The sequence below is a fragment of the Pseudorasbora parva genome, chromosome 17 (assembly GCF_024679245.1).
Source record: "Pseudorasbora parva isolate DD20220531a chromosome 17, ASM2467924v1, whole genome shotgun sequence".
Taxonomy (NCBI): Eukaryota; Metazoa; Chordata; class Actinopteri; order Cypriniformes; family Gobionidae; genus Pseudorasbora; species Pseudorasbora parva.
Genome location: NC_090188.1, coordinates 22,975,430 through 22,999,676, shown reverse-complemented (window position 1 = coordinate 22,999,676; position 24,247 = coordinate 22,975,430). Strand labels below are relative to the sequence as shown.

The 24,247-nt window shown below is 36.9% G+C and overlaps 1 protein-coding gene across 5 annotated transcripts in view; it reads right to left on the bottom strand.

Moving 5' to 3' along the window:
• Window positions 1–2,058: 2,058 nt before the first annotated feature.
• ptpn20 (protein tyrosine phosphatase non-receptor type 20) overlaps window positions 2,059–24,247 on the bottom strand; it is a 78,024-nt gene continuing 55,835 nt past the window's right edge. For 3 of the 5 annotated variants that reach the window (XM_067420647.1, XM_067420646.1, XM_067420649.1), the window contains exons 28-47: window positions 23,548–23,643; window positions 23,025–23,470; window positions 17,079–17,388; window positions 15,841–16,011; window positions 15,496–15,670; window positions 15,121–15,331; window positions 14,988–15,025; window positions 14,204–14,290; window positions 13,602–13,666; window positions 12,796–12,957; window positions 12,549–12,720; window positions 11,552–11,637; window positions 11,152–11,225; window positions 10,488–10,636; window positions 10,169–10,314; window positions 9,840–9,930; window positions 6,029–6,363; window positions 4,625–4,840; window positions 3,667–3,729; window positions 2,059–3,415 (exon numbers count right to left, since the gene is read on the bottom strand). In XM_067420647.1, the coding sequence (XP_067276748.1) occupies window positions 3,299–3,415; window positions 3,667–3,729; window positions 4,625–4,840; window positions 6,029–6,363; window positions 9,840–9,930; window positions 10,169–10,314; window positions 10,488–10,636; window positions 11,152–11,225; window positions 11,552–11,637; window positions 12,549–12,720; window positions 12,796–12,957; window positions 13,602–13,666; window positions 14,204–14,290; window positions 14,988–15,025; window positions 15,121–15,331; window positions 15,496–15,670; window positions 15,841–16,011; window positions 17,079–17,388; window positions 23,025–23,470; window positions 23,548–23,643 (3,210 nt within the window). In that variant the 3' untranslated portion in view covers window positions 2,059–3,298. Of the gene's footprint in view, window positions 3,416–3,666; window positions 3,730–4,624; window positions 4,841–6,028; window positions 6,364–9,839; window positions 9,931–10,168; window positions 10,315–10,487; window positions 10,738–10,793; window positions 10,891–11,151; window positions 11,226–11,551; window positions 11,638–12,548; window positions 12,721–12,795; window positions 12,958–13,601; window positions 13,667–14,203; window positions 14,291–14,987; window positions 15,026–15,120; window positions 15,332–15,495; window positions 15,671–15,840; window positions 16,012–17,078; window positions 17,389–23,024; window positions 23,471–23,547; window positions 23,644–24,247 lie in introns of those variants that run through there. The other 2 variants (XM_067420651.1, XM_067420650.1) reach the window with 2 other exon arrangements.

Here is a 24,247-nt window from a genome sequence, read left to right as displayed (position 1 = left end):
TGTCTGCACTGCACTGTGAACCCAAGACTTGGTGGATTTACAAGGTGGCTGTGAGATCATTTCCACACTCTTATAAATCACTGGCTCTCTCCAAATACGGTTCCAAATGACTTTACCACGACAATACACCCACTCCTGCGCTGAACTTTTTAGCTCAGTGACAATAGCAGCAGCTCTGGAAGTGTTATAAAACTGAAAGATGAGCTTGGTTTGGTCTTATATTAATTCCTAAAGTATGTTCAAATTTCCGCACATGTGGTTTTAGTTGCATGATCAATGATTGGGGTATGTCAGATACCAACCACATCCTCCGCCAATTTCCTTCTGCAAGCGCACTAAATCAAGCCTTGCTAAATGAATTTCTTCATGTCAGCACGTTGCTGTTGTCAATAAATGGATTTTCATAGAATAGTTATTTTATTGTCACTCTGTAGTAAAAAACAACAACAGAATAATAATTAAATAAAGATGATGGTAATTACCAACAACTACAAAACATTACAATTAATGTCAGGGATTCCATTCCACCAAAACATTATGTTTACTATGAGGCAACAGTGGCATTGTTGGTCTTTACTAATTTAAAACATTTGGAGAACACGTTGAAGAAAACAGAAGAAATAATGAAATCCAGATGGGTCCTTATTATTGCAAAACATGCCTAAAATCACACCAGTTAGGGAAAGAGTTTCATTTCCAACACATAAAGGTAGCTTCTCAACAAAGAGTGATTGTTGAATTAATAATAATAGAGAACATCCCTCCTGATTTGAAATTATCATTCAATTGTGGTTTAGCACTTTACAAAAAGTAGAAGGCAACTCAAGCCACGGCTGCTAATTCACAATATTAGGCCTGGAACAGAACAACTTGCCAATCGTGTTTTCACACAAATGTTTGGCTTTGGAGGCTTTCCTCCTCTTCCACAAGGTCAAAAGGCTTTCCATGCAGTCACAAGAGCCCATGTGAAAGGTGGTGTTTACTCTGCAGTAAAAGCAGAGTGGGAACACTCTGCCCCGTGTGCCATGGCGTTGGCTGTAAAGTTTCTGTTTTTGTTTCTCCTAAAATTTATCATCCACAGTGTGGCCGCAATGACAATTGGAAACCTCAGGATGTGTACAGATCAAGTTTAGGAAGAAAGGCTTCTGAGCTGTGCTGAAATAATATATAGTACTACTAGGATCAGTGTTGTAGATCTTAGTTATTGAATTGGTGGTGAAAATAATTATAAGGGATGTAAAATGTAAAATAATTTAACAGTTCTGATTCCTCTTAATGATTCTGGTTTCTTAACAGTTTCATAACACATTATTTAATACTTGTAAGAAATATTTATTTGGAAAAAAGAAATTCCATTTCATTGCCAAATTATGCGATAACTTTTAAAAATACAATTATATATATATATATATATATATATATATATATATATATATATATATATATATATATATATATATATATATATATATATATATATCATTATATCATATATTCAATATATAATTATATATTATAATTATATATTCATATATATTCATATATATATATATATATATATATATATATATATATATATATATATATATATATATATATATATATATATATATATATATATATATATATATATATATATATATATATATATATATATATATATATATAAATATAACATTTTTAAGAGGCACCAAAAATGCAATCCTATATTTTGTTGGTTTACATTTTTTTAGGGGTGGACCTTCATGCTTACTTTTTTTCCTTCAATTTGTATGTTTTCTTACAAATCAGATTAATATGAATGTGCACAAACAATTAAGTTTTCTAATGAGACTCTTAAGATTTAACCCTTAAATGCATGAATGTTTCACCAATCATTACATATTCAGGTCTTTAGCAACCCGGATTTATATCAAACGCAGATGAATCTCAGATGGTCACAATACAGTATTTTGTCTGTGGAACAATGCTTGTGCAAACTTTCCCCAACCTGAATATGATGTTTTGAATGTGATATGATATTTTGAAACACACGAAATACAATGAAATACTGTTTTTATTTGTAAAAATGGATACAGTTAGAGTAACAGGCCTACATTTCTGATACATATCATAATTATAGCTTATAATTGAGCTTTCCATCGAAGTACATGATTAATAATTTATAGTGTAATACATCAATATAGTAGTTTGATCATATTTTCACAAAGCCTGTGGAAAATTAATGCAAATAAATATACGACTATCGATCAAATGGGATGATTTTCTCCTTTTAAAAGCTCTGATGTGCTCATAGTCTATAATAAACTCAGTTTAAGACATTAGTGTGCTGCAAATTATTGTGCTGTTGCTTTGCATCAAGCTAAACAGTGAGAAGTTCTACAGTATCACAGAATATTGGTCCATTGCCATATCCAACCCATTCACACATTTGCTGCTTAATATTGTGAGACCGATGTCTTAAGATGGTTTACCGCAAGCGTTCTTTCTCCGTTACAAGTGTAAGCAGATACTTTCTCTGCTGTCCAAAGTCAAATACTGGTTTCCAAGCGATTGTGCTTGCTGGCAAACCCCCAGAAGCTATACATACAGATAAGAAGGCTGTGGTTTGTAATCTCTTAGCATCAGTCCTATTTCTTTGGGTTAATTCCTCCTGCTCTGACCTAATGTCAACTAAGAGGTAAAACAGCTTGTTTCATTTAAGAAGAGTGCAGATAAAGAAAGATGAGCGGTAATCTGCCCACATGTAGAGAAATTAAAAGGCACTTTGCTAAAAGTATCTGTCTAGCAGCGGGTTCTTCGGAGAGTGTAAAAATCATTTTCAATGAAGATAACCTCTCTCGCGGCTACTAAAATCAGACACTGCAATACTGTCAAATCAAAAAAACGCAATTCTATAAGAAAATCTTCTGTTTGGATAAGTATTCAAAACATACATTTTGTATAATGGTTTGAGATTGAATAGTAAATTCTTTAAAATGTGAAAAATAAGTTAATTAATGTGCTTAACTTTTATCTTAAAGAAACTAAAACGCGTTCAAGGCAAAATGACTAAGAGTCCAGAAAGGCTATGAAATCAGTGTTTTTAAGCCAAAATGGTACAAAAATATATATAAGATCACACAAGGACATTGCACAGTTGATGAAAATATCTACCATATTTCCCATGATATATTCAATATTCGATTAATAAAACTAGTGTTCGTACTATATCAGACACACACAATCAACACATCACCATGTCTGCCACTCCAAGACACATATATTGTTGCTTTTCTGAGGAAACACTTGTAAGACTTTAAGGACTGTAAGGATGCATTAATGAAGAGGTTTCGGTTTGCCAGTGGTGACCATGAAGAAGTGAGATGCTTTGTAACACCTCCAGCCAGACTTTGTAACAAAAGAGGTATTGTTCCTGAAATCAGAGGGAATGGAAAAGAGAATGCCAAAACTGTGTATACTGTATATTCAAAAGAAAAATAAATAAGTATTGTATTCTTTCCAACCCCATTTGATGCTAATTAAAAGCTAAATAAATGAAAGCCATCTCAAGACCAGCTCATGGTTGACAGGTTTTTTTGTTCATGGGCTGAGAGATCATGTGCTCTAGAGCATTATATATTCACCTGAAGGAAGTATTCTTAGTAAATGTCCTGATTTACTCACCTTGGTCTGAATCATGCCGTGCCTCTGGAGTCTCATTTCCTTTACTATGTCACTCACATTAATCTACGGGAGCAAAACAGAAGAACATATATTTAGATTATGATTGTTACATTTACAGTATTTGCAATAATGAGTTTATATCTCATGATTCTAAGGAAATGCAAATATGACATCCTGAAAGACATGAAATACAATCATATAAAAAGTCAGAATTGTGTGCAATTTTACATTTCCAGGGTTTTCAGAAGCAGAAGTCATCACAATTGAGTAAAATTCTATAGCGGTGAATGAGAGAATACATGAAATATATTGTTTTGTGTTCCCATTTGCTCAAATAGCAAAATAACTCCACAATAGTGTTGTCACAACTTTTTGAGATTGATAATGGCAGTCAGAAGAGAGAAAGATGTCAATCATCACTCCTATAGTCGCTGTATTAGAAGCACAGCAGCGTAAGGTAATATAATACTAAGTATAGTGTTATAAATGAACATACATTTAAAAAATATAATATAAAAATTTAACAAACTTTGCATGATTTACGAGGCTGATGACCGTTAAAACACGTCTGTGAAAATACATTACTTATGTTTTTTTATCTCACAATTCTAGTATTTTTCTCACAATTTATGGTTTATATTTCACAATTCTGGGGGGAAAATCTGATAAGCCAGTCTGTGATTGGTTCCCGCAAAAGTGTAACAGAAGCAGGATAAATTACTGTACAGATTTTCAACCTGAGCTGCAGGGCAAAATCAAATCACCGACAGAACAGGCTGGGTTTACCCAGTCTTGAAAAAAGTCACAATTGTGTCACAATTCTCTTTTATTTCCATAGCATACCACACTTCCATATAATGCTTTCAGTATTTACATTTGCATGAATGATAATTTTCCGATTTCAATGATCTATTGTTTTAAGCTTGGTGCTACTGCTATATTTGTGCAGAATACTTACACTTAGGTCTTTCACAATGAGATTGAGGATGACATCAGTGCAGATGAGGACTCCCGCTCGGCCAATGCCTGCACTGCAGTGGACTGTGATTGGCCCTTTAGAGTGTACAGCCCTCATGTAGCGAATGAAGCACACCAGCTGCTCGGAGGAGTGAGGTGTGCCATGGTCTGGCCATGTGGTGAACTTTAGATGCTTCACGAAGTGAATACCTCCACTCTGGAAAGGTACACATGTCAATAATGAGTTGCATGGTGGACTATACAATTTTAAGATTTTGGGAGATAATGAATGTTTAAAGCTACGCTGTGTAACTTTTTTAGTTTATTCTTAGCTAAAAACACTTAGTTCTTTCAAAAATATATGTGCTCTTTAATGTATATTTAATTCTTTCAAGTAATAAAGTATTCTTGTAAGTTTATAATATGGCATTGAAAATACCTACGGGTGAGGGGTTCGAATGCTGGTCGCCATATTGCCCCTCCATCTTGAAAGTACATTAGCCAAAGAAGGACATACCAATAAATTCAAGCTTCGCCTTTCGCGTTTTAACACTCGATGGCACCGTGTTGAATGTGAGGAGGGGGATTGCCATGTTAATCTTGGACTAAATCGGCCACCATAGGAGTTGAGAATTCAGATTTGAGAGGAACAGAAACTATTATTCACTGGATGGTCATATACCTTTTCACCGCTAGATGGGGGAAAATATCACTCAGTGTAGCTTTAAAGACGAATGGCAATTTTTTTTTTTCTTAATTAGTATTTTTGTCATGTTTCAAATAAAATATCAAAACATTTTTAAAACAAGCTAAATTTACTTAATAATTACATTTCTGCATTATAAAATGCCCTTTTCAGCATACTGTATTTTCATGATAATTTTGTAAAGCCCAAATAACCTTTACAGATTTCTATTGGAAAGGGTTTAAACAATCGTTTTCATGTTTTATTCAATAATAAAAAATATAAAAAAACACTTATTGCACATGCACCTATGTAACAGTCCTTTAGACTCTAAGGGCCAGACTTATTAAAAAGGGCAAATTAGCTTTAGAGAACAATCCTATAAAACAGACGGGAGTGGAAAGTTTGGTGCGCAATCTACGCGCAAACATTTCCATAATGACCAATGCAATACCAAGAGCAGCGCAAATTAGCGTCTGGTTTAAGACATGCTTTTTTCGGGGCGGTAAACAAATATATATATATATATCCAATACATTTTGCCATTGAAAGGGAAAGTCTTACAAATGCATATGTTGCAAATTGAATGCAAATTTCATATGTTGAAAGCATAGCCTGACTGTGATTTTTAAACGGTGGATTTTACACTAAAAAAGGTTACAATAAGAAATATATTTTTTGGGGATGATGCAACATTTCCATCAGGTACACGCTCCTAACCTCTTTTTCCACCATCTTGATGACCTTAATGTGGAAATAGCCAAGCATCTGGTAGTTATCCAGGAAGAGCTGGTAACGGCAGGTTTCTTTGGGAACATCAAGCTTTTCGGGCCAGTACTTGTGGCATTTTACCCGACCACGTTCCACCTCCTGAGTCATCATGGCGATAACATCAGACTTGTTCTCCCACACCATCTGCCAGAAGTTATCCTGAGTCCCAGGCAAAGGGCCCTGAGCGGAGATGTAGAAGAGCTCCTCTGTGCCCACCTTCATGCGGATGTAGCTGGCATTGATGTAGCCCTCGTTCTCTCCGACAGAAACACGCGTCTTATCATCTGATTGTTCAAACAGTAGAGAGAAACAGGGATTAAAGATTGTGATTAATTAATTTTTATACGCAGACTCACACTTTGAAAAAACAAGTAATTACTTCTGCCGTAATGATAAATGTATGTAACTCGGCCCAAAATTTTTGTACATCTGAGCTTGGACAAGCAGGCATGTTATTTGCCAATAATAAAAGATAAGAAAACAACAGTTAAACTCTCCATGACATCTCAATTCCCACAGGGCAACTAAACCATCGTCGAGTGCTTATTATGAAAACCAGAAGGTATACATTTTATCTGTTTTCAGATTCAGTCAAAATCCATGTATGAGCAAACAAATAAAACTCTTGTGTATTTACTCTCAAATGTATGTTTCCCAAACCACAAACAAATTTTTATTTGAAACGCAGGTTGGAGATTTATACGTGGCCTCAGCATTCCTGTAATGAGGTGATTGCTTTTGTTGGCTCTGGTAGCCAACAGTGTTATTAATCTACAAACCAAGAATGTGCTGTTGTTGGTTTCCCCATAGAGAAGAAGGAACAAATTGTGCCGAGGTACAGCAAATAGCTCCAAATAAATGAAACAAACTCTCAAGGTCATGCCGGCTGGAAAGCCTAAAGGAGTGGACGCAGGGGAGCAGGGTGAGAAGAATGTTCTAGAGTATTCTCATGGTGACTTGTTGCTTGACGCAGCACACTTGAGACTTTACATACCATTTTTAAAATAATATTTTTGAAATTGAATCAGTGAGATGAACACTAGAATCCCAACAAAAGTGCTATTTGGCTTAAGTTTCTGTTCATTTCAGTTAAAATAATGACATTAATTTATCACTCATTGCCTGTATATAACACTGGTATAATTTAATACCAGACTAAATGTAATTTTATATTTTCTTAGTTAAGAAAAGCTGACATATACACTATACCGTTAAAAAGTTTGGGGTCAATAAAAAAAATAGTACTTTAATTTAGTAAGGATGCATTTAATCAATGCATTAAATGGATGGTGGACCGTAAAAAAGTAAATTCTTTCAAGTATCTGTATTTTTTATAAGTATTTTTACTTTTACTTCACTTTCAAAGCCTAATATTCCACTGCATTTCATTAATTTCCTTATGTTGTGTATAGTTATTGTTAAATTTGAACTGTAAAAGTAGTCACCCGCTCCGAGATAACACTGCCATGTACGATTTGTGAACTAGCTGGTTATGAATATTTAACCTGTAAACCAATATGTTTGTAAATCACGCTGAACGATACATTTGTGAATTGGACTGATCCGATTGCATCTGTTCTCAATTCAACAACTCAGATTGAGTCTCAATTCACTGAATTCATAAGTCTGACTCAAATTGAGTCAAGAATGGGAGATCCTCTGAGCTTATAATATTTTGTTGATCCCGGAACAACATTCCAAAATGTAGTTCTAAGACTTATCCCTAAAATAAAACGGAAATAAGTGACTAAGAATGGAGCAGCAGCGTTAAGCCTAAACTTGACATAAACTGTAAATTTGTCCTTCAAATCTGATTGGTTGATTGGAATATTGTTCCAGAATCAACAAAGACGTAGATCCAGGAACATGTTGTACTTGGTGAACATGTTTTACCCGCAAGGGATGGCATGAAAAGTAAATTACTAATGCCGAAATAAGTTACTAATATATTATTGTACATGAAAATCATATTTATTGACTATAACTTTTTGAATAAATTTGCTGTAGAAGGGTGAGCTTTTTAAACCTACTGAATGCGCACGTTCATATTTGTGTATGAACACTTTTATGGTTTTATGGCAGGTAAAAACTAAACATAACGTTAAAAAAAGCAAAATAATGCAGATGCATGTTCCTCTCTGCCGTACCAGTTTCAAATGATTGCTATAAATGGTTATTGTAAATTATTATTTTTTAATCTTACCAACCCAAACATTTGAAAAGTAGTGTAAATACATACTAAAAACACTATAATGTATACTATACTATAATATAGCCCTGATCTTAAACATCCTCTTTTCAGATTTCACCTAAAAAGTCCTATTTGTTAGTAGCCTGTGTTTTCCTGTTACGCAAGAAGAGATGAAGATGTTGAAGAGATTGCTGTTGTAACTCTCTACAAGGGGGCTGCTTGCAAAAACATGTTCAACAGTTCGGAAAAGGAAAGGGGCTGAAAAAATGAAACTGAGAGGGAAGATGAACAAGGGGGGCATATGTAAGGGGAAGCGTATGTCACTGGCAGTAGGTAAATTCGTGTGGAGCGGCCTCCACAATGGGTGGCATCAGGCTTCCTGGAGAAGGTTGCGGCCCTTGAACTGCCTCCAGCAATAACAGTGGTTAAGTCCCAGGGGCCTCACACTTTTCAATCCTGGGCGCTTTATTCTGGGAACAGAAGCCTAGTGAGCTGCCGCGATAATAAACAAACACTCCAGGCCAGGCTAGGGCCAGTCTGCCCCCTGCGAGCACATGAAGCGCCGTATTGTGCCTATTCTGTACAGAGACCCCCTCTCTTCAATACAACTAGTTCAGCCCATTCTCTGCATACTCGTTCTGAAACTACACATGAATGGATGTTTCCCATTAACAGTGAAAGCAGATCTATGAGTCACACATCTCCTGTTTGACTTTGCTTTTGCAGCGTTCTGTTATGTTTTAAACTGAGGTCAAACAATGTCTCACGCAGCCTCTGACCTCCTTACACTTCACACCAGCAAAAACTGAATTCGTACAAACAGGATAAGCATGGCCGCAGTGTGAAAACGGCACCACATGGGTGAGGAGGTCCGGAAAGCCGCAAAGAGGTGGCGGATAGAGTGTGAAATACAGAGTCAAATGGACGTCTACACCGGCAATGTAATCGAATATCGGACTGGTAGGACACTTGGGAGTAAATAACCAGGGATTGGTTACATTTCACTTAATTGCCGTGTCATGTGTTCCACTGTTTACAGGTAAATGAATACAGAGGCCATTCCTCTTCCCATATTCACTGTTGTCTACATTTAAACAAATGTTCTTTGTTCTGGAAATGTACTGTGTATATTTACAGTATATATTTGTGAATTTATAGAAGAAGCTGAACAATTTATTACAAATCATTTAATTGTAATACCTGCAATATAGTAATATTATTTAACAAAAATTAACAAATTCAAACATATGTGACAATTTATGTGTAATAAATTGTGCAACTATTATTTGCCTTTTTATTTGTTTTTACTATCAAAAATGACCACGCCTACATTAATATAACTAAAAACTACATATAGTTTTATCATAAGGAATTCAGTGAATTACTGTTAGTACACCGTTTTCTGCCAATTTTGTACAGTGTGTGGTCCATGTGGTTTCAGAATGGTGTGAAAATGTACACCCAAAAATTTATTTTATGAGAAGTGAGCCTCACAAACTGTAAAACGCCAATAAAAGTCCTGACTAAGGAGGGTTTGTGGAGGATTAGGGGAGAAGCAGAGGAACTTACAGGGCAGGATATCCCTGTATCTGTTCTTCTCCCGGTTTTCGGGTGCTTTTCCAACCAGGCAGTTGTCTGAGGGTTTCAAATGCTCTAAAGCCTAGTAAAAAAACAGCCATACATGTTCTTTCATTTACACACTTGAATTAATCATTATTTAAATAAAATGTTCCATGTGCGTTTTAGACATTATATTAGTATAAAAGAGAGAAACTACAGATTTATATCAAAAACATTACAATTAAACATATGTGGTTGGACGTTTCTGCCTTCAATCAACGATATTTGGTGCTGTGAAGATATAGTTGTTTGTCTTTATGTTAACAAAAGGGACTTACCATAAACTCTTTGATCAGATCTTGCTTTTCTAACTGTTCAAGGGCTTGGATGAGGGCTTTGACCCTGGAGCCAGAATACTGCCCATTCTTAGAGGGGGATATGACCGCAAGACTGGCAAGCTCCTCTTCTGACACGATTGGTCGGCCTTAATGTAATAAAGTTCTTTTTAGATGCCTGGATCTACCAATTATAGTCTGAAATTGTAGTTTTGTAAAATAATTTGTGACAACATAAATATTATATCATATAATACTATAATTATATATTGAGTAGAAATACTAAGATGGTGAATAAATATGAAGATTATGCCTGATTTACCTGTATGAGGAATAGCCTCTGCAGACGATGGCTGAGAAGCATTGTCATCATCATCACCATCCTCTTCCTCATCACTGCTCCAGTCGTCTGACTCGCTATGCTCTGTTTTCATGGCAGATTTTTCTATGTGCTGCTTCTGGGGGTCTGTCCTGAAGGGGGTACGGGGCAGGAATGAGCAGAGACCTTGACCACATTGCTACGTTCCGGGGCCTGTTATCATGCAAGGCTGATTTTCCTGCGATTTTTCCACCTAAAATGTAAAAAAGCTGCTAATTGCAAGTGCTACGTACTATAACAAGTATGGCTTGTAGGCCAGCCTAACTATAAGCCAAAACTGTGATTATTGGGCTTGTGTTTTATTAATGAATCTTTAGTGCCTCCCTGTGGCGATTCCATTTGAGAGCTATGTTAAAAAACAAACAGAAACAAAACAAAAACGGCAATGAAATTCAGTCCTCATGATCCGGTTTATGTTATAAGTCATAACACGTTAAAAATGTACGGGCAAATAGTGTTTATACAGATGGTTTAAGAAGTTTCAGTTCATTCAAACTTTCAGGTCTCATTCTTCTGCACAATACTCTTAGTGCCAAATGTGATATAGCAACTGCACATCAACAAAAATGTGAGAGAAAAAAAAATACTGGAATTCAGTGACACTCACCTTTCTTGTAGCATGTCCGTAACGCCCAGAGACGGACAACACCTCTGACAGGTAGGTGTACAGTTTCGACTTTCCTACAGGCAAGAGAGAAAGAAAAAGGAGAAAGAGAAAGAAAGAGGAGACAGGTGATGAGTTAAACAAGTTCGGACCATCCTTACTCTCATCTGAGTTTCAGTGGTTTCCTCCGAGAGAAATTGGAGGCAGAGCTAATTCATTTTATGGTGAACCTCACTAGGTGCTGGAACTTGTCACTTATTAGATTAGCTTTCTGTCTTCTAATCTTTTATGGGATGGAGCTTTCAATTCACTGGAGAAAGTCATCCTCTCAGAATTTACTTGCATACTTCTATATCTTACTTTTGTATCTTTTTGACAGTAAAGAAAAAATAAGTTTTTATACCTGCTCACATTCCCCTCTAAGTCCAGGACATTCTGAGGTCTGGAAAGACACATGATCAGCATGTGTTTCTGTTTGTGCTGTAAAATCTGCAAATGAAGCATTATAGCAGGAGGAGACCATTAAAACATTAGAAACAATATCTCGGTTTTTATCAAGTGTCAGTACTAGTGGTTAAACAACAATCTTTTCGACATGCAGTGTTGATTCAGATATCTAGTAAGGGTGGCCAATATAATGCCAATATATTAGAGCTGTCAAAATTGTGATTTAAAATGTGATTTTTTTATTATTATTTTTTAACTGATTAATTAAATGAATTATCTGTAATCGAATTGATCACATTAATATTTTAATTATTTTAAATAATTGTAATTAATCGCAGTAAATTAGTGTGTTAAATTGACACTATGATATACATAATATAATTTAATGGCGACAAATGAGATGTTCACAGAATTGCTGAAATTAACAATTGTGGCTAGTAAGATTTAAAAAAAATTATAAGCTAAGGCTTCATTTCAAAATTTTGGTCAAAAATAAAGTAGTAAAAGAAATATTATGAAGGATTTAAATTTTACAATATTGTTTATTATTTTAATATATTTTAAAATTTAGTTTATTCTTGTGATGGCAAAGCAGAATTTTATTCATCATTACTTCAGACTTCAAATTAATACATCCTTGCTGAATAAAAGCATGATTTTTTTTTTAAAGAAAATTGTACGGATTTTTTTGCATGAGATTGTATACTCAATATTTTGTTAAAATTGTCAAAAAAAGGACCTGATGATAAAATTCAAACTAAAAAATGTAAAATATATTGAGAATGCTATTGGCATTAACTGGCATATACTGTATTTGATCATCATTCAATACAAAAATGATAGGTTATAGTTTTATCAATTGAACATGAAAACATAAGTGATGTAGCCAGTCTGACATAAATATATGACCAAGTGGTGGGAGACACAGAGTTTTGCGTATCGGGTTTGCTGACCTGCAGAATTTGTGTTGAACTCCTGAGAGGCCTCAGCAGGGGAGCTGGAACCAGAGCAGGTTGGCATGGGCAGGATGTCCCTACATACCGTCAGCTGAACCGTGCCCTCTGCCTTCCGTAAAATATCCACAACTTTACAGTGGCTCAGTCCTGATACAATGATACCATTCACCTGCAAAAAATACACCGATATGCTCAACCTCACACGGTTGATCAATTAAAAAAAAATCAAATTATTTGCTCATACCTCCAAAAGGATGTCACCCACTCTGAGACGACCATCCTGCTCGGCCGCGCCCCCACAACAAATATCCTTCACTCTAAGTGTGCTTCCATTGACCCCGCCCACCAGAGCAAAGCCCAGCCCACCTCTCTCAGGCTTGGTGAACTCTACCTGGAGGATACAGCTCTACGGAAAAAGAGACATATATTGGAACAAGGACAACTAACATGAGACACAAATTTTTAAATCTAATCATTATGACTAACTGTCCACACTGTCAATTACCTCTTCAAGTGATGAAATTGAGTCATTTGCTAAGATAAAATGGATCAATGTTCAGTACATCTACACTAGCGATCAAAAGAGTCAAATTAAATTGATTTTTAATGTTTTTGAAATCATTTTATTTTAATATATGTAATTTATTCATTAAATTGTATTCTGTACTCACATAAGCAATAGAGGCATTAATGTGTTGAAGGAAATACTGTTCAAAAATGCTGACATATTTACTGTGTTGTGTATAGTAAATAAATGAATGTCACCATTTACTATATGGAGTATTGTACTGTAACCATTTGCTATTTGGAGTATTGTATTTAGACAGGTTCAGACGTTCAAATCTTGCCTGAACAAACATCTACAAATATGTTCTCCCATTTTTTAGGAAAGTTTTAAATGATTGCTGTTTGAATAGTGTAATATTAATAACTATAAATCTAGCTGCTAATGATGATTACATTAGGGGTGAATGACAAAGAGAGATTACAAAGCAAGAGTCATGTTACGGCCAATGTCATCAGCCTAAGACAAGGCCGAGGGAAAATTACCTCCTGCTCAGATGTGACAGACAGCCTCTTCCTGAATTGCCCAGCATTGTCAGCGACTGGTTTACCTATACCAAAAATGAGAGAGATTGTGTCAGAAAAATTCTAAAACCAAAACTAAAGAAATTTTAGATACTTCTTTAACTGACCAGGATCATTCACACTGAATGGTACATCAAATTCTTTAAACAGATGTTAAAGTTAATCAGAAATAAAGAAAATCAACCCAAATGAGGAAACCAAGTGCACAGCGATTTCAAACAATTCCCAAACTCACAAACGTCCCCCTCCTCGGCTGCCATTTCGGGGGGAGATGCGTTGATGACCTGCTCTATGCTACGGTAGGTAAACTGTGCTAGCCTTTTCAAGCTCTTTCGGACCTCCTGGATAGCGGTCTCCTAGCAACCTGGATGCCCACTAGATCAGCTGGCCTTTATTCGGCAGACACAAGAAAGCGCACTTTGATCGGCCAGAGGAGGCCATGTCCCTCGCTAATAATTAATCCTGCACCCGCTGCCCTCTGAGCAAGACATGCCATGTCTGTCAGCACAGATCTAATGCCACAACTCCCAGACAACAGAGACACAGGAAACCAAAGGCTTTACCATCCGTAGCAGCTGCCTCCATGTCAGGTGACTTAGGCTCTTCGAGGCGAGGGAAGACTTTTTTCTCCTTCTTCCACTCAAACAAACCTAAAGAGAAACAGTAAGAGATAAACTGGTGTTTTTGTTTTGTTTTAAATGTGCGGCTCAAATTTGTGAGAAAATAATAAACAATTTTAGTGCCTACATCACATTTTTTCAATGCCATAACAACCAACAACAACCTAGCATCATGACAAGTTTTACAATTCTCTTGAGAAAATGTTTTTTTTTTTTTTGTATACAACAGAATGAATAGCTTTTAATCTACTGTAATCATTTTTGTATTAATTCTGTACCAATTTAGATAAACAGAGTGAAAGTTCAAAATAACTTAATAAAATTGAAATTAAGCGAATCAAATATTCAGGGCTGACAGTGCAAAGCACTCTAATAAGAGTTGACAATCCGCTCAAAATGTCTCAATGTCCATTGAAGCGTGCAGTGAAGGCATGGGCTGCTTTGGACCTTTGCTGGAGCAGCTCTCCACCTCATTTCTGTCACTTCAGACTAGACTGAAACACGTCGATCACGACTGCCCTCTGCAGCCCAGCACGAGCCTTCACACGCCCAGAGCAAAAGAAAACACATCCCACTGACAGCCAGAGCAGTTCATTCGCCCATGGGAAGGTTAAAGTCTCTATGTAACTCCTTATAAGGCTCAATAATAGTGAACATACAGTAATTGTGTATAGATTATGACTCAAACAATTATTGCTGTAATTGAAGTAGAACAGCTCAAATGTACCATTCCATTTATCCACTGGTGTCACTGGTTGGTCATCTCTGAAACAAAGAAAAAACATTTCATAAAAAAAAAAATTAAAAACATATAAATTTTTAAATAACTAAAGTTTTACTTAATAATACTGCATTCTTACCTCATGGCTTTGAATCTGACTTTGCGTGGGGCGCTCTCACACACTTTCACCGCATCCTCCACCGTCATTCCCAGGGTGCACTTCCCACATATGTAAACAATCTTGTCATTGGGCTGGATGCTGCCCTCCTCACTAGCAGGGGAACTTGGTACCACCTCCTGGACATAAATTCCCTGCCACTTGCTGCCAATGCCCCCCGTTAGCTTGATACCTGCACAGACAATGCAAATGTCTCATCATTTTGAATTGAATATGAAAAGTCGGAAGGTTACAATTTCGAAATTTCGAAATGTTTTTTTTTTCCTTTGGTTGTAAATTTCTTATATAGTGATACAATGTTACACTAGCTTCCCCTACTATCTAGTATTTCCTCACCCAGTTGTCCAGATGGAGTCTTGGGTATGACAATGTCCTGGAGTGTGTCAGGAGGTGGTGGAGGGAGTAAATTTTGCACGGCTCTGCCCAGCACCATGTGCAGTCTTTTGGAGGAGCATCTGAGGATGCTAATTGCCACATCATCTGCCACGTTGGTCACATTGTGACCGTTCACCTGACAAAAATAAGTTGATAACACCAATTCAGTCTTAACACATAAGTTGGAACTGTTCATTGTAAGTTGCAATTGTGAACCAATGACAATCAATTGTCAAGCGAAACCGATGACATGACAAGCTATTGTCATAACTGTGATTTTGTTTTTAACGGTGAAAAATGCAGTACCATAACAAGCCTGTCTCCAGCCCTCAGTCTGCCATCTGCTTTGGCTGGATTATCCAGAACATCCTGGATATAATAGCAGTTGTCCAGTTTACTCCTGGTTATTGTAAAACCAAAGCTGCCACACCACGATTTGGTCAGCGAGACAGTCAATTCAAACTCCTTCAACATGTCCTAAAACAAGACAGAACATACCGTATGGGACAAGCATTAGATTATGATGAAAACGGAAAAATATTCAAACAAAAGTAAACATGCATAAAAGCCAACAAATTCAAGTAAAAACTATCCCAAACAATGTTCGAAGATTTAAATAAATTAAACATAAGTAGGTATTTGAGAGTTTTGGAGCCTCAACAGGCACTGAAATGCTGATCTAAGGACTTGACGCCCATATAGGAACACCCAACTAGGTGGCAAAACAAGGCTAATGCATTGAGACAGTGATACAGAACTTGTTAAAAAGACCAATTTCAATATATTCCTAATTAATGATGTATATTATGTACAGGCAATAGGGGTGTAACAATATTGTCACAAAAAAAAAAAAGCAACAATATGTATTGTATATAGTGACAATCTATATTGTTTATAGTTCACCCAAAATGAAAATGACTATGTGAGTTATAGAGTTTTAATGTCAGTTTTAAATTAATATACTAGAGATAATGTTGAATATAAATGTATAATAATATAATGGGGGAATATTTGTGGGTCCTGATAATGCAAATGTCTTATGTTTCCAGTAAAAATTGGCCTACATTATTTTAAATATATCTTGTCAGTGACAGTTTGCAAGCATATTCATCTAAAATAATTCTGCCTTTTCAGCTCCAGATTCAAAAATATTTTTATTCTGGTGCACCATTGTCCTATGCATTGGGTTACCAGCACAAAGTCCAAGCCTTTTTTCCGTAGAAAACCAATAAATATATATTCTGGTCTTATCTATATATAGTAAGCATCATCAATAAGATGAACACTGAATCTTTGATATCACCGTTTTAGTACATTAAGGCACTTTAAGTGTTTTTCACATTAAGGGCCAGATTTACTAACAGCTTGCATCAGTGCAAACCCTCATTTTACAAGTTCACACTTACATATAATTTATAGAGAGTAAATTTAAATGCATATTTGGCGTGCTGTCGAGCTTGGAATTTGGCCCAAACCCCTAGCCAAGTCTTAGCGCCAGCCATGTGACTGAAAACATTCAATAGGCAATTGCAATCAGACTTCACCCTTCTGGGATCTTCATCATCATCATCATCATCATCCCAGCCATTGTTGTTGCTGGCTGAGGGGGCGCTGAGCTGAGCAAGAGGATCTGCTGGGGATGCTTCTTGAGTTGCTTGCTGATAGGAAGGAGGTGTGCTTAGCAATGATAAAGAAAGGGTTGGTGGAGGGCGTAGTTCACCGGAGAAAGCAGTGCTGCTGCTCGGGGGAGAGGGTGCCGTGGTGGTGATGGTCAAATATTCCTCATCAGCTGTAATACTCAACCCATTAGCTGTAAAACTTGTCATTCTCTCTTCCACACCATCAGCTGTGTGACTGTAAAAAGATAACAGGGAGTTTTAACTTTTCATGCCTGAATTAACCATTTTCTTGAATTAAGCAATGAAGAAACATCCCCAGTTTTGTTGTAACTTTTTATTTGTATTAGGTAGCCTTACCCAAATCCCATTTGTCCCAAAGCCCACTCCACATAGCTACAATTAAGCATTTAATATGATTTCATTGTGTAGCATTTTTGTGTTCAGTGTAGACAGACACTTTTTTCAAAGTGAAAAAGAGTTTCACTGTCAAGCCTCATCTGGTCCCAACCTATCACAGCTGAATAATCATGATTTAAAAATAAATAAGTGTATACTTTAATCCAAAAAGGATGGATTTAAATCAATAAAAACTGACAGTTAAGACATTTATAATGAAAAAAAGATTATTATTTTTTTTTTGCATAAATCTATTAATCAACCTCAGTCCTGATCAAAACTACTAAATCAGGATTTTAACTCTTTAATTGGCAATTTCATAAATTATGTAATTGACTTGGAGAAAAACACACACACAATGACTGATTTTCAATATAAAAAGTAATTGTGGATTTTTTTAACCTTTTTAACCTCAACTCAACTTTTATTTCTAAAGCACTTTCAAAACCATTAGAATGGACCAAAGTGCTGTCCATGAGTATCAAACAACATCAAAAGATACGACAATGTTACAATATATTATATATTATATGCATATTTAGATTTTATCAGACACTAGTGTTCAAAGGTTACACACACACTCTCACACACTCTCTCTCGCACACACACACACACACACACACACACACACACACACACGCACGCACGCACAGGCACAGGCACACACACACACACACACACTTTCACTCTCACATACACTCACTCACACTAATATGCTATAATACTACATATAAAAGTCCATAGAAGACTCCATAAAAAAGCCAGAAACTAAGCTTTTTTGCACAGTCCTATCTAAAGGGTTAATTACAAATATTATCTCTTCCCAACAGGGAAAACCATGAACAATAAAAAATGCATGAGTATATGGAGTCATGGCTTTGCAACCAAAAAATATGGTTACAAAGGAAGTCAATGGGGCAAAAACAGCCACAAGGAGTAAATGAGGAGAAAAAAATTAAATCTGATGCTGCACAAAAACTAACAATGCATCAAAGCCAATGTTTTTTCTAATCTTTGACATGTCCAAGACTGTGATAAAAGGTTTAAAAAAAATCCAGTCCACAACTACATTTTATATTGAAAATCAGTCATTTTGTGTGTGTTTTCCCCAAATTAATGACATCATTTATGAATTTGGCAATTTAAGAGTTAATAAATATATATATATATATATATATATATATATATATATATATATATATATATATATATATATATATATATATATATATATATATATATATATATATATATATATATATATATATATATTTATCTGTTACATTTGTAGCAGTTTCATTTAGTGGCTGTTTTCAGACACGAGGATAACGAAAGGGTAGTGGATTTGCACATACTGTATCGTTGAGTTTGTGAAAATTTCCAAAGCATTTTCCCAAAATATGTGTGAAAATAAGATGTGTCGCCAAAAATCATTCCATTTGCTGAAACACAGAAAAAGTTATTGCCAAATTAAAATTCAAAAACACCCCATAGTGGCTGAAAAAGTCCCCAGGGATGCAATAACGGTTGAGGACTAAATCAACATATTAGAATAATTTCTGAAGGATCATGTGACACTGAAAAATTTTGCTTGGTCACCACAGCAATAAATTACATTTTAAAATACAGTATATTAAAATAGAAAACAGTTACTTTTAATATGAACTATTTACATTTACATTTACATTTACATTTAATCATTTAGCAGACGCTTTTATCCAAAGCGACTTACAAAAAAGGGGAGAGTAATAGAAGCAACGGAACAGACAAGGCCAAAAACCTGTAAGAGCTGTAAGAAATCTCAATTAATTAGCACAATACACAACATTTTTTTTTTTTTTTTTTTTTTTTTTTTTTTTTTAAAGACAGACATCTACAACAAAAAGTCACTTCCGCAAAGTGCCGAACACTGGATTTTGATAGCTAAGATAGCTACAACCCATTAGGACTAAGGCTGTTGCCCCAGCTGTTGTCGTTAATGCAGATTCAGTGGCCCAATGGGTTGGTTTTTGTATTCTAGCTAAACGCGCAGCAATAGCCATCTACAACAAAAACTCACGTACGCAATATACAGAACACTGGATTCTGATAGTTATGATAACTATGTAACATACCCGCCTGAAGGCACAAATCCGGATGAGAGACGTAGATATGATCCAGGAGTGTGCGCTTTTGGTCGTTGCTGTGGTGATCAGTAAGTGCTATACTGTATTGGTCAAGTGCAAATGGAAAAGATGTGTCTTAAGATGTTTTTTAAGAATGGCTACAGACTCGGCAGCACGAATTGAGATCGGCAGGTCATTCCACCAGGTGGGAACGGTCCAGGAAAATGTCCGTGAGAGCGATTTCATGCCTCTTTGGGATGGAACCACGAGGCGCCGCTCGCTCGCAGAACGCAAGCTTCTGGAGGGTGTGTAAGTCTGAGCAAGTGAATTTAGGTATATTGGTGCAGAGCCAGAGGTTGTTTTGTAGGCGATAACTAGTGCCTTGAATTTGATGCGAGCAGCCATTGGCAACCAGTGCAGTCTGATGAAGAGAGGCGTAACATGCGCTCTCTTCGGCTCATTAAAGACCACTCTCGCCGCTGCATTCTGGATCAGCTGCAAGGGTTTGATAGTGCATGCTGGAAGCCCAGCCAGAAGAGCATTACAATAATCCAGTCTGGAGAGAACAAGAGCTTGAACCAGGAGTTGTGCAGCCTGTTCTGATAGGAAGGGTCTAATCTTTCTAATGTTGTATAAAGCAAATCTGCAGGACCGGGCTGTTGCAGTAATGTGGTCAGTGAAGTTTAACTGGTCATCAATCACAACTCCAAGGTTCCTGGCTGTCCTTGATGGAGTTATGGTCGATGAACCAAGCTGAATGGAGAAATTTTGATGAAGTGCTGGGTTGGTTGAGAAAACAAGTAATTCTGTCTTTGCAAGATTGAGTTTAAGATGATGCTCTTTCATCCAGTCAGAAATGTCTGTCAGACAGGCAGCGATACGAACACTGACTGTAGGATCATCTGGTTGAAATGAGAAGTAGAGTTGAGTGTCATCCGCATAGCAGTGATAGGAGAAGCCGTGTTTCTGAATGACAGAACCTAATGATGACATGTAGATGGAGAAGAGAAGTGGTCCAAGGACTGAGCCCTGTGGAACCCCAGTAGCTAGATTATAAGACTTAGACACTTCACCTCTCCATGACACCCTGTAGGACCTACCAGAGAGGTAAGACCTGAACCACTGGAGAGCAGATCCTGAGATCCCCGTCCTCTTAAGTGTTGACAGGAGGATCTGGTGGTTAACTGTGTCAAAAGCAGCAGACAGATCCAGCAGAATGAGCACTGAGGATTTGGAAGCTGCTTTTGCCAGTCTCAGTGCCTCAGTTACCGAGAGCAAGGCAGTCTCAGTCGAATGGCCGCTTTTGAAGCCGGATTGGTTGTTGTCTAGGAGGTTGTCCCGTTTAAGAAACATAGAGAGTTGATTGAACACAACTCGCTCAAGGGTCTTTGCAATGAAAGGCAGAAGGGATACCGGTCGGTAGTTTTCTAAAAGTGCTGGATTCAGAGAGGGTTTCTTAAGCAGTGGGGTTACCCGAGCCTGCTTAAATGCTGTGGGAAAGGTGCCCGTGTGAAGAGAAGTGTTGACAATGTGAGTGAGTGCAGGAGTGATTGAAGAAGAAATAGCCTGAAGGAGGTGAGTGGGAATAGGATCAAGTGGACAGGTAGTAGGGTGATTGGAAAGGATGAGTTTAGAAATATCTGCCTCGGAGAGTGGAGAGAAGGATGGAAGCGTGTTCGTGTTAGTTGTTGAGATTTGCGTGTCAGTTAGTGATGAGGAGAACTGTTTGCTAATGAGAGCTGTTTTGTTGGTGAAAAATGCTGCAAAGTCATCAGCTGTAAGAGTTGATGAAGGAGGGGGAGGAGGTGGACAAAGGAGAGAGGAGAATGTTTTAAAGAGTTGGCGAGAGTCAGAGCAATTGTTGATTTTGTTGTGGTAGTATGTTGTTTTAGCAGTGGAGACATTTGTAGAGAAAGAAGAGAGAAGAGACTGATAAAAGGCAAGGTCAGTATTGTTTTTAGATTTATGCCATTTCCTCTCTGCCGCCCTGAGTCCAGAGCGATGTTCACGGAGAACATATTTAACAAAATTACAGTTTTTAATGTATTTTTAATCAAATAAATGCAGACTTGGTGAGCATAAAATACTTTTTTCTAAAACATAAAACACTGACTGCAAAGTTTTGAATGCTAGTGTATATGAAAGTGTTAGTATTATTGTCAAAAATAAAATTTGATTCAATACATTTACATCTAGGGCCAGATTTACACTGCAGATTAACGTGTAACGCAATTCCTAAAAAGTGCCGATGGGAGTGAAAAATTCAGGACGTGATCTACTAACGACGTGCAAGGCGCAGCCAGATCATTTCCCTAATGATCAATGCAATCTACCAAGAGCATTGCAAATTAAATAGCTTTTTTGGGGCGTTAAATAACAGCACAAATACCAGAAAACTGACTAGCACAAACCATTGTATCACCTTACATGGCTGATTTAAGTACTCTCCTCACACTTAATTCTAACCGAACCAGGAAAGATATCAATTGGATAGAGCTACAACCAATCAGAGCAAAGAAGCGACGCATTGTCAAATGTCAACAGAGTTCAACTGCACTGTGTTGCCAAGTCCGCGTTTTTTCCGCGGGTTGTTTTCCGCGGGATGTCCACGGGTTAAAGGGATTATGTGATATATAGACCCATGAGTGCGAATTTTGGCAGGCAACCTTGCCAAAATAACACACATTTTACCCCCCAAACACCATTTTTCCCCGGAGAACCCCCCCGAGAAGCTATTGTTTAGGGCTAGTAGTTGGCGGGTGTTGTTGTAAAAACTTGGCAACCCTGTCTGCACACGCGCTGAAATCAGGCTGGAATACACGATCTTTGCCGGTGTTGTAAAAAAATAAAATAATTTAATGATACACAGAGTACTACCCAACATGATCATAATTTCTAAGAGAAAGTGTGATGGTGAATGCAGATACAAACAAGCTCTCTGCCAAGCCCTTTTGATGACGTGCATGATTGCGTTACTGTTGATCGTCTAAAGCCAACCCTGATGATTTCATTGGTCCGAACAGTTTCTGTTCGGGGACAATTACTCCTCTATGGAGCGAGGCCAGACCGAACTGCCCGACCTAAAAATGTTGTGGGCAGGGCTAAGTTCGGCTGGCATCCAGGCTATAAATTTTGCATCTGAAAGGTAAATTCCTACAAATGTATATGCAAGTAAAAATAACCCTATTGTGCTCAAGCCTTTTCAGTGCTAATTTTTCACTGAGTGTCTTTAGTAAACAGCAGTGACAGCTTTTTTTAACGACAAAAAAAGTATTTGTGTTGGAGCCAGCTGTTAGTAAATCTGGCCTATAATGTTAGGATCGTATTCATCATTTTATACATCATATCACAGAAATAAACAAGCCTTTACCTGGTACAAGCTGAGACATGACTGCTTTTTGAGATGATATCATCTTTTGACTCTTGCTGATGGGCTGTTTCAGGGGCTGCTGGAGTTGGTGCTGTGTTGGCTGTTGTCACTTTAATAATGCTTGGTGTTGGGGGAGGAGTTGGGGGTGGAGCTGTGTTCTCATGCTCCACCCTCACTATGTCATGAGGTTTTAATTCTCCAGCTTCACCTGAGGATGGACGTGGAGGTAGTGGTGGAGGGGCTGATATAGTCGTATCCACCATATCACTGTCTTGGTTCTGTTGGGTCAAGGGAATCTCCTGGGTTCTCTCTGGGGAAACTTCTTTCTTTAGACCCATCTCTTTTGCACGCTTCTTGAGGAGTTCACTGAAGTCTGGGGCAACAGACCTCGCACGCAGGTCTAGAGATCTGGATCTCTGTTCACGGGTTGTAAATGTGTCAGGACCCTTTAAAAAAGCAATGCGAGTTAGAAAAATAGGATGTCAAATGTGTTGTTCTTAACAATTTAGAAAAAGGAAGTTACCAGAGAGGTTTCAATGTCTCTATGTTCCTCCTGTGAGGGTCGGCAGATTGACAGCCTGATCTCAGACGGTGATTTTTGTAGGAGATGTAGAACTTCCTGCGGTGTTTAAAAGACATACGCTACTGTTAAAAAGTTTGGGGTTGGGCAGCAGTGATAAAAGAATTTAATTTATCAGAGCACATTACAGTCTTGAAATGGTTTGCTTATGACTCAGACTTCACCCCAAATCAGTCTGATAACAGATTTAAAATGTGGGCAAAAAGGGGAATTACTTCCTTTTGCACCATTATTGAAAAGGGGGAAATTTTAAGCTTTGAAATATTAAAGAAAACGTTTTTGCTAGAAAATCAAGATTTTTACAGATACCTTCAGGTTCGAAATTATTATGACCAAAAAAATAAAATTAAAATTAAAGATACTTCAAATCCATTGATAGACTTGCTTAAGAAGACAAACACATCAGGTACTAGATATAAGATAGTTTCTCAGATACAGTATGTAAAAGTTTAATGAATATGAAAACACGCTCTACAATTTACATAAAAGAGAAATGGATGACAGAAAGTAAAACAGTCTTTACTGATGAAGAGTGGTCAACTGTATGGAAATTTAATTGGAAGTCAACTAATTCACTAAATAGGAAGGAATACTGTTGGAAAAATATTAGATATTTTATAACACCAATACAAATAGCCAAATA